This window comes from Labrus mixtus, chromosome 18 (genome assembly GCF_963584025.1).
Source record: "Labrus mixtus chromosome 18, fLabMix1.1, whole genome shotgun sequence".
Classification (NCBI taxonomy): domain Eukaryota; kingdom Metazoa; phylum Chordata; class Actinopteri; order Labriformes; family Labridae; genus Labrus; species Labrus mixtus.
In genome coordinates this window covers 2,448,191-2,458,438 of record NC_083629.1, presented here as the reverse complement: position 1 = coordinate 2,458,438, position 10,248 = coordinate 2,448,191, and the positions used below count along the sequence as shown (strand labels likewise).

Here is a 10,248-nt window from a genome sequence, read left to right as displayed (position 1 = left end):
TACAGTTTATTTCTTTTTCTTGCCATAGACTGTAAATATTACAGTTTATTTGTTTCCCCATTAACTGTAAATATTACAGTTTGTTTTGTTTTTCTGCCATAGACTGTAAATATTACAGTTTATTTGTTTCTCCCATAGACTGTAAATATTACAGTTTATTTGTTTCCCCATGAACTGTAAATATTACAGTTTATTTGTTTCCCCATGAACTGTAAATATTAGAGTTTGTTTTGTTTTTCTGCCATAGACTGTAAATATTACAGTTTATTTGTTTCCCCATAGACTGTAAATATTACAGTTTATTTGTTTCCCCATAAACTGTAAATATTACAGTTTATTTGTTTTCCCGCAATGGACTGTAGATATTACAGTTTATTTGTTTCCCCCCATAGACTGTAAATATTAAAGTTTATTTGTTTCCCCATAAACTGTAAATATTAGTTTATTTGTTTCCCCATAAACTGTAAATATTACAGTTTATTTGTTTCCCCATTAACTGTAAATATTACAGTTTGTTTTGTTTTTCTGCCATAGACTGTAAATATTACAGTTTATTTGTTTCCCCCATAGACTGTAAATATTACACTTTATTTGTTTCCCCATAAACTGTAAATATTACAGTTTATTTGTTTTTCCCGCAATAGACTGTAGATATTACAGTTTATTTGTTTCACCCATAGACTGTAAATATTACAGTTTATTTGTTTCCCCATAAACTGTAAATATTACAGTTTATTTGTTTTTCCCGCCATAGACTGTAAATATTAGTTTATTTGTTTCCCCAGAAACTGTAAATATTACAGTTTATTTTGTTTTTCTGCCATAGACTGTATATATTACAGTTTGTTTCTTTCCCCCATAGACTGTAAATATTACAGATTATTTGTTTCTGCCATAGACTGTAAATATTACAGTTTATTTGTTTTCCCCCATAGACTGTAAATATTACAGTTTATTTGTTTTCCCCCATAGACTGTAAATATTACAGTTTGTTTTGTTTTTCCGCCATAGACTGTAAATATTACAGTTTATTTGTTTTTCCCCATAGACTGTAAATATTAGTTTATTTGTTTTTCCGCCATAGACTGTAAATATTAGTTTATTTGTTTTTCCCCATAGACTGTAAATATTACAGTTTTTTTTTTTTTCCGCCATAGACTGTAAATATTACAGTTTATTTGTTTCCCCATAAACTGTAAATATTACAGTTTTTTTTTTTTTCCCCATAGACTGTAAATATTACATTTTTTTTGTTTTTCCCGCCCTCTCCACAGCTGTGCGGAAGTGACACAACAGGCCGTCACGTCACGCGAGAAAGTAGAGAAGCCGAGCGAGAAAAAAAAAACATCAACAAGCAGAAGAAGAAGCAGAGTAACCATGAGAGTAACCTGCAGATAAACCTCCGTGACAGTGCGCAGACATGTCCAGCACGTCGTTACCAGTCCTACAGGATCGCATGGACTCGTAAAGGTGAGCGCTTTACCGTTAATTTACCAAGAGGAGAGGGGGGGGGGCGGGGGGGTTCGTCCACGCAAACATTGCCGCGTCATTAAAATTCACAAACGATATGTAGCAATACTAAAGCAACGAGGTGCAATGATATTCATTATTACCTGTAGGGATGTTGAAAAGACAGGCTTGTGTCGGGGCTTCGTGCAGCTGGTTTGTCTTGTGTTGTGGTTCATAGGTTCATGGGCGGAAGAATGAGGAAGTAGCTGCTTAATAAGAGCTAGCAACTCAATGTACGATGGCATGCACAGAAGCATCTGGTCAAAATGTAAAAATGTAAAAAAATAAAATAAATAAAATTTAAAAAAATAATGAGTTTGCGTTTTATGGGTTTTACCTTGTTGGTTGCACACAAGCTGAAGAAGCAAAGCAGTGAGTTGTGTTTGCCTGCAGCTGATCACATGCTGTCGGTCATAACGGGAGCATACAAGCCACCACAACAATCCCATAACAAATAGTTTACACATTTTTTCACTCGCTATTAATGAAGCAAAATAGGTCTGTCCATCTTTTAAAGTCAATTAAATAAAAACATAATTGATCAAATGTTGTTGATTTCTTGATGATTTTTAATGTATTTTCTAGAAATGTCTTGACCTAGTGTTGAAATTTTGGATTATTTGCGGATTTTTTTTGTCTTGAAACGTCTGGTCTCTAAACTGTCAAATATTTAAAACTTCCAAATCAAGGTCCTAGGGCACATTGTGAGGTCTTGTCTTTCCAATATATTTTTTCGCTGTCATGATGATTTTGATGTCTTGTGTTGGAGCACTTTGAATTGCCTTGTTGCTAATATGTGCTATATAAACTTACCTTGCCTTAAACCCAGAAGATGTTCATTTTACATCATTGAAGACTAATAAAAACATATGCAGCTGAAGAAATGCAACCTGGTGATTCTTCTTATGAAAAGAAACTACTTTTTGTCAGTCAGTTTTCTAACAAGTTATGAATCCACTTATTACTATGAAGAATTACTCTGGTGTTAGAAAATGTATAGTGACGTGTTCAAGGATTTTCAACTAATTCAAATGCTTTGTGTTTATTTTTTTTCTAGGCTATGAGTTCCTCTGAGCATGGAGCAGTTTCAGATGAAGCGATGCTTGAGAAAGGTAAACTTTGCATCCTATATGTCTGTGTATGTGCAAGAGCAGAAACAGCCCTTTAAGATATGTTTACATTTTAAAAAGTAATTATGTATGAGCATAGCAGCATTAGACCCGTTTGAATATTTAAAAGCCTGAAGTTAAGAATTGTATTGTAGTTGAAAAAAACAACTAATTAGTGTATTTAATCAGACAAAATACGACAAAATCAGACGCTTTATGTTGTTTATGGTTATATGTCGCCTCCTGTTTCTTAAAAACACCAATACTGAGATGAAAAAGAAGATCAAAGTATGGCTACATGAATAACTGCTGATCTTCAGAGACATGCTTTACTTTTGTCATTGTTGTTAAAGTCATGTGCATTTCTTAATGTGAACCAGAAAACAAATATTTAACTCAGAAAATGTGTGTACTCTGCAGAGCACAAGCATGCCCAGGACTTTAAAGAGGAAACGGATGACTTTGCTATATGCGAGCCATCTGAAGGACATGGAGGGGGATTTCCTGAAGCTGGTAAACGCTCCTCTGCAGAGATGGGCTCAAACACGACCCAGTCCACCGGCAGTAAGAGAATCAGAGTCTCTTGCGAGGTAAGCGTGACACTTTAAAGGCTTTATATGTGATTTTTTGATCCAGCAGATGTCGCCCTTGAGCACCAGCATGAAACCAAAACAACTCGCGCTGCATTGTTGTGTTAGCATGCTAATGCTAGCGATCTTTATTATGCTCGTATCTTCACGCTGCATGTAAATTTACCTGAAATGAGCGTGATCTAGAAACACAGTTAAGCAGTGAGTACAGTATGTTATTCTTCTTTTCTCTAGTCCCTCAATTAAACAACTTTTATACACGAGGGGAGGAGTCAGCCGGCTGTCCTGGCGATGTAAACAAAGTGAAGATAGGACTCTGAAAACTCTGAAAACATCACAGACAGTGGGACTCAGGTGTTACACCCATTGTAGACAGTCATGACTCACAGAGTTATTTTCAGAGGATATACTTGATTTATATTATATTTAAGTGTGAAAAATCACATTAAGACTTTAATATACAACAGGGGTAACTAAGTTCAAGGTCTGTTTTACAGCATATATATTGGTTTTTAAACGTTGTTTCCTCTGTCTAGATGAGGCGGCACTTGATGGAGGAGAGCAGCAGACTTGAGCCTCTTTGCCTCACCACAACTGGAGAGAAGAGGGAACGGGCCCCGCAGAAATCCAGAGTCTCCTACAGGAAACCTCTCTTCAGCATCTCTCATAGGATATCTGAGAAGAGGAACACACCGAGCCTGGAGCAGCATGCCAGCCACGGTGCCGGGAATCCCATAAACTACAGCACCATCTTCTCATCCAAGCTCCAAAGTTCGGAGGAAAACGGCCCATTAGAGACCTTTGGCACCACAGAATCTTTGAGCCAAGCGTCCTCCACAAACTCGAGCCTTTATCCACTTATTGAGAAAATGTTTCTCATTCTCAACACCCTCAATTCAAGCATGACACAACTGCATAGCAAAGTGGATTTGCTAACGCTGGAGGTCATGCGAATAAAGAAGCAGATCAAGCCCGCTGAGATGGTCACAGAGTTCCAGCCTCCGCCTGAATATCTGCTAACGAGTGAAGAATTGAATCAGCTGATGGAGCAGACGTCCGGCGCCGGGGAGCTTGGATGTAGGCTGCTCGCGCATCTCTTCCCGGAGCTCTTCAAAGCGAGAGAGTGCTCTCATGAGTGCATGGCAAGCAAGAGGACACTGGAGTCTCTACATCTGCAGCTGATCCGTAACTATGTAGAGGTGTGCTACCCTTCAGTCAAGAACAACAGTGTGTGGCAGGAAGAATGCCTCCTTCAGATTAATGACTTGTTTAATCGTTTCTGGGCTCAGAGGGACATGGAGGGCGCTCGGCTGCTCAGGAAGCAGACAATCACAGGTGCTGGGATAAAGACAGAGCATCCTCAAACCTACCGTTTCATTAACGAGCAGGGCCGGGAGGAGCCTCTCTCTTTAGACAACCAGCAGAGCAGCCTGGCCGTGTCAGACCTCGCCTTTGATACACAAGCCACAGAGGAGCTGGACGAGTTCTCCTCCCCCGAGGACTTTGTTATTTTTCTTATGCACCGTCTCTTCCCTGAGGTTTTTGAAGAGGGGAAATTGCCAGAAGGCTTCGGCAATTTTAGCAGCGTGGGGCAGCTCATTCTGGACTCTGACAAGATGGAGATAATAAGAAAGTATATGGAAGCAAATTTTCCTGACGTGCCCGAGGACAGCTGGCTTCAGGTGTGCATTCAGCATATGGAGGATGCACTGGAGGGTCCTCACAGTAATGGCAATGGAAGCGAGCCTGACAATATCAATGAAGAAAGCTATGACCTGGCCAGCCTTCCTGAAGACGTCTCCATCATAAAGGTCCCAGAGGTGGGGGACTATGAAAGGCCCGGTCGCAAGTCCAAAAAGTCCCTGCTCACATCGGTGGATTTTGACAATCTTGAGATCCCTCTTCCGGACTTCACTGTTTCCCCGGAGTACCTCTTATCCAGGGAGCAGATGAAGAGCAACTATGATTGTAGCTTGTCCATTGGAAACTTTGCCTCCCGTCTGCTGGTGCTCATGTTCCCCGAGCTCTTCACCCACGAGAACGCGCGGAAGCAGTACAACTGCAGTGGCTCTCTTGGAAAAAAACAGCTCGACCCCGTCCGGGTCAACCTGATCCGTCATTACGTGCAGTTAGTCTATCCTCGGGCAAAGAACGACAGGGTGTGGATGCTGGAATTTGTGGGCAAACTGGACGAGAGGTGCAGGAGGCGGGACACGGAGCAGAGGAGGTCCTATCTGCAGCAGCGTAAAGTGTACGGTCAGGAGCCGGAACAAGACTTTCTCTGCCAGATGAACCAGTTTAATCCAGACAGCATGAGGGAGGATCATGAAATACCCACTTTACCCCCAGAAAAAAGTAGCAAAGACTTCTGTAAAATCCCCCTGGATGAGCTGACTGTGTCCACACCTGACTTCCCCGTGCCTCTCGTCTACCTGCTCTCAGATGCCGAGGTGCGGGAAATCGTCCAGCAGAGCCTTTCTGTTGGGAACTTTGCCGCCCGCCTGTTGGTGCGCCTCTTCCCCGAGCTCTTCACACCGGAGAACCTGCGGCTGCAGTACAACCACTCGGGAGCCTGCAACAAGAAGCAGCTGGACCCGGTGCGCCTGAGGTTGATCCGTCACTATGTGGAGGCGGTGTATCCTGTGGATAAGATGGAGGAGGTGTGGCACTATGAGTGTGTCCCAAGTATCGACGAACGCTGCCGGCGTCCCAATCGCAAGAAGTGTGACATTCTTAAGAAGGCCAAGAGGTCGAGCACTGTGTCCTAGTTACTGTTCAGTTCAGTTAGGTTACACTTTTTTTGTCATGAAATAATTGCACAGTAAATAAGCTGAAATCGCATTATTGAACTTTTACAACTGTCCAGCCACGCTGTTATGAGTTTCCATTCTTAGTGATGTTTTACTTTCTGACTACCACAGTAGATCGTAGTCTATGTAGTCTCATTGTCAACTGCTTCTATTTATAAGCCAAAACTAGCTTATCTAACATACTTTGTTGATCAATGTCGTAGCCTTAAAAACAATAACAATGATAGTAGCTTGTAGCATAGATCACACACTTGCTCTTTGGATAGAAATGAATCACAATGATGATGTGATATGTTTCCTTTGCAGTTACTGATGTAGCATTGTGCCACCACTGTTTTAATAACAATGTGCTTATGTTAAGCCTTCTTATAGAACTTTATATTATAAAGACAATTTAACATGACAATGGATCATGATAGCCTATTTCTAATAAAATCACAAATATTAATGTGGTATAAGATCAAACTGTTTTTTTTATTATTGCACTCAGCTGTTTCTATTAAGGCAACTAACTTGTACCTATTGGATACTCACAGCAGGTAACATGGGAGTGAACCCTGTCCTCAGTACTTCCAGACGAGCTCTGTACTGTCACATGAACATTGCTACTGCGAGTGCTAACAATTTCATTATTGTTTCTACCACAGAAGAAATATCTAAACACTGATGGTGCGGGTCTCTGAACATTAAGGAATTTGATGAAATCTTAAGAACTTAAAAGAAATGGGACTGTGTCTATCAGGACTTCATTTCCATATATCAAAACTTCAAAGTGCAGAGGCTCAGTAAAGAGGAAAACATTCAAAAAATGTTCCCTCAACAAACTGTTTAAGGGGTAACCTGGTCCCATTGTTTTTATATTTTAGGGACCATATGAAAAAGGGAACCAATAGATTCTTTTAGTTGCTTGAATAGTTTTCCTCTGTTGGAAGCTGCCAAATGGCCAAAATGGTTAAATGCATTTTTTTGGAAGGAAATGTAAAGTTGTTATTGCAACTAACAGGCTCAAAAATAAATGACTGTTATTTTATTTCAAAGACGGCCACAGAAATAAACCTTTATGCAAAGGTACAATACCACTTTATTCCAGAAATACAGAAGCTCCCTTCAAAACCACCAAACAGCAATTTAGCCATTCACAATACAGCCTTCACCACGTTTGTTTGTATTGTTGTGACTTTTTTTGTTTTAAGGATAGCTCGTATTCAGCACAACATAACCTGAACAAACTAACAGGTAGAGACAGCTGCACTGTAAGTTCTGAGGTGAGCTGTGTTATCAACTGTTAGAATAAACTATCAAATCTTAAAATAAAAGACAAATGGCAGTATAAGCCTGTCAGTGGAAAAAACAGATGTTTTACTTATTGCACTGTGATTGGGTGCATTTGCCTTGAATAGATTTGTTCCAGACAGTATAGCCCATCTCTCTTGCCCATAGTTTGGCAATTTCAAAATGTCTTGAGCTAGTGAATTATTTTGTCACAAAAAAAGACAAATCTTTAGACAAAGACAAAAATGTAGTCCTTGTTTCAAATTCCCCTTAAATGTCTACAATCTATATCCACTGACAATGTTAGGAAATACGTCGTTATCTATTATTATTCAGACTCTGCAGACAGATGTTGTCCCCTTCCCTTACAAATGGTATCACAGTCAATACTGTCCAGTTCCAAGTTTAAGGCTTAATGGCCTCATCCTTGGGAAGCTCTAAATTTATCCAGCGCCTTAGGGAAACTTTTTGCTTTTCTGTCTTACTAGTTTCAACTAAAACCTTGAGGAGGATGACTCTCATGAGAGTGACAGTGTTCGTTTCTCGGTTCTCCGACAGCACCAGGTCCAATTGGTCTCCAACTTTCACCTTAAAATAGAAATAGATAGATAAAAGATATTAGGACAAAGAAATGAGTGACAAGTTTTGCGCAGATTTGTGACACTTGTAATCAGATATCACTCACCGTTTTACTTTTCTTAACTAGCTTCTGTCCATTTAACATGAGCTTGTTGTGATAGTAGGCGTCCTCAATTTTACTGTTGTAAAGACACAAAAAAAAGTTAGTCTGGGTTCCTGTGTTAGGGGTCCTCAAGTTAAACGTGAACATCTTGTTCAAATTCCATGAAACATTTACCACTCAAAGCACAGGCAGCTAAAACAATTTTAACATTAAATATTTTGCAAGAACAGCATCCTTTTTTATCTTGGACATCATTCGCTGGCCAAGATCTGTTAGTTTGAAAATTGATTGAAAGGTTCCCACCCCACTCTTATTTTCTTTACATTTAGCAAGCTTTGAGAAAAGAAGACAAATGTACAAGAGAAGACAACAGCGACTCACTTGCGTGCCAGATTTAGACCAGCCTTCATGATGACATCGAAGCGAAATGTCTGCACATATTTCTCCAAGTCTCTATAGTCTTTAGGGACATTTGGGTCCTCAGTGACCTCATCCTCATAATCACTGTCCTCAGGGTCTTTTTCATCCTCATCTTCCTCCTCATCCTCCTGAGCAGCCCGGGCAGCACTTTTCTTCCTGTTGCTTTTCAACCTCAAATGATGGACAGACCAACCTCTGACAGAATCCCTGCCACAGAAAGGTCTGTGACAGCCAAGAGCAGGGAAAGCTGAGCAGCCCCACACCTGCCGTGTGTGGATGGCCCTGGGGCACCATTCAGTCTGGCTGGGTCCATATCTGGCTGCCAGCAGGTGGCGCGGGTTCAATCTGCCGAGTTGCCTCATCACAAGGGACTGCACCACCAAACTCTGCATGTTGGCGCTCCACCCAGTCACTAGCAAAATAACATGGACAGACAGACGCGGAGAGATGCCAATATTTTAAAACAAACATGCATAAAGAGTAAAAGGAAAAGAAAAACCTTTTACTCTTTGTCAACAGTTATTTACAAAGTCACTAGTCTCTAGTAGTATATGACTTCTTTTTACAAGTGTTGTCACAATACCACATTTTTAGACTTTGATACTTTTCTAGAAGAAATCAAAAGATATTGATGCCTGTTTTGATACCACAGTTACAGAAAACATAAGTCATGGGCATCCAACACTAGGTAACTTCTTGTTTGTTTTATCAAAAATTTTAGGCAAATTCCCACACTGAATAATTGAACAAATACTTTGCCAACATATTTGTGCAATTAAGACAGTGCTCTCTCTCTCTCCCTCTCTCTCTCTCTAATCAGCTTTTTGTTAAAAGTATGACTGAATATCTGAAACACATTTTAATTTCTGCTTAGTTTAACTACTTAACTTACTTGTTAAACACTGAGGAAAGACTTTTTTGTAAAATAAAGTGTGCTACTCTATCCAAGAGACTCAAAATGTACCTTCAAAATAAAAGCCTCGTACACCTCATTGGCCTTAGCTAATGTTTACAACATCGCTCGTGTAAAAAGTGATTTAAATTCAAGATAGCACAATAATCGTTTTGTAAGACAACTATTGCCAAAGAGACACAAGCTGGGTTTAATTACTTCTAAACTGCTTTGTTTGACCTCAGGAAGTGCTTTATGCTAATACTCGACACCATCCCACAACAAACCACGGCTGACCTTAAAGACACAATATTTGGTATTTTCATAACACCTACTGCTTTGTAAAATTAACTATCGTTTGTTCTTACTTTATTTAATGGCTTTCATTGCTTCAATAAGCTTGACATCTCTCCAGAAGAAGTTAAAACGAAGCTGAAACACACACAGTTAGCTAGCTTTATTTATCATCAGTACAGTCTTTAAATTATTCCAATCCACATGCAGCTCTGTAACCACCAAACATAGTTAAGACAATCCCTTTTTTTATATTTATAAATAATGAGTGTACAGTTACTAATACCGAGCAATTATCTGTTACCGTACTCACCTTGTTTCTGCACTTCGTCTCCACTTGTGTGTGTGTGTGTGTGTGTGTGTGTGTGTACAGTTGTGAACCAGCTGATGAAGATGTGCTGCTACCTAGCGGACTGGAGGATAATGACTTCAAACTTCAATGGGATTTCTTTTCGCTCTTACAGCAAACCTCCTCAGTTCATCAATGAGTCCTCTTCAATGGTAGCATGGCTCTTGTAACGACACACGACACTTAATAACAATTATTTAAATGCAAAAGCACAAAATGACGCTTTCATACAGTGTCATACAATATATTAGAATCACATTTTATCTTAAGGTTGTTTTTTATCAAAGGTTAATATATATAATCTTTGTTTTTGTCTTAGAA

The 10,248-nt window shown here is 39.7% G+C and overlaps 2 protein-coding genes across 4 annotated transcripts; one reads left to right on the top strand and one right to left on the bottom strand.

The window, feature by feature from the left end:
- Positions 1 to 1,293: 1,293 nt before the first annotated feature.
- bend3 (BEN domain containing 3) lies at positions 1,294 to 6,483 on the top strand. The gene is made up of 4 exons (XM_061062475.1): positions 1,294 to 1,470; positions 2,567 to 2,621; positions 3,039 to 3,208; positions 3,745 to 6,483. The coding sequence occupies exons 2-4, from the start codon at positions 2,570 to 2,572 to the stop codon at positions 5,974 to 5,976; spliced, it is 2,454 nt and encodes an 817-aa protein (XP_060918458.1). The 5' UTR covers positions 1,294 to 1,470; positions 2,567 to 2,569; the 3' UTR covers positions 5,977 to 6,483.
- A 588-nt stretch (positions 6,484 to 7,071) lies between these two features.
- Positions 7,072 to 9,955, bottom strand: mtres1 (mitochondrial transcription rescue factor 1). 3 transcript variants are annotated; one of them, XM_061062479.1, is made up of 4 exons: positions 9,892 to 9,955; positions 8,354 to 8,804; positions 7,976 to 8,048; positions 7,072 to 7,878 (listed from the first exon to the last, which is right to left on the bottom strand). In XM_061062479.1, exons 2-4 carry the CDS (start codon positions 8,782 to 8,784, stop codon positions 7,696 to 7,698), a joined length of 687 nt encoding a protein of 228 aa, XP_060918462.1. In that variant the 5' UTR covers positions 8,785 to 8,804; positions 9,892 to 9,955; the 3' UTR covers positions 7,072 to 7,695. The 3 variants fall into 3 exon arrangements, with proteins under 3 accessions (XP_060918462.1, XP_060918460.1, XP_060918461.1); XM_061062477.1 differs by lacking the exon at positions 9,892 to 9,955 and adding an exon at positions 9,653 to 9,874; XM_061062478.1 differs by lacking the exon at positions 9,892 to 9,955 and adding an exon at positions 9,504 to 9,646.
- Positions 9,956 to 10,248: the final 293 nt, after the last annotated feature.

Bases quoted from the DNA above. Each gene is read 5' to 3' on its own strand.
- bend3 (XM_061062475.1), top strand. From the start codon at position 2,570: ATGAGTTCCTCTGAGCATGGAGCAGTTTCAGATGAAGCGATGCTTGAG. The intron at 2,622-3,038 runs GTAAACTTTGCA...TGTACTCTGCAG, and splicing joins TGAAGCGATGCTTGAGAAAG to AGCACAAGCATGCCCAGGAC. The intron at 3,209-3,744 runs GTAAGCGTGACA...TCCTCTGTCTAG, and splicing joins GAATCAGAGTCTCTTGCGAG to ATGAGGCGGCACTTGATGGA.
- mtres1 (XM_061062477.1), bottom strand. The intron at 8,049-8,353 runs GTGAGTCGCTGT...TCTTTACAACAG, and splicing joins GGTCTAAATCTGGCACGCAA to TAAAATTGAGGACGCCTACT. The intron at 7,879-7,975 runs GTGAGTGATATC...TTCTATTTTAAG, and splicing joins TAGTTAAGAAAAGTAAAACG to GTGAAAGTTGGAGACCAATT.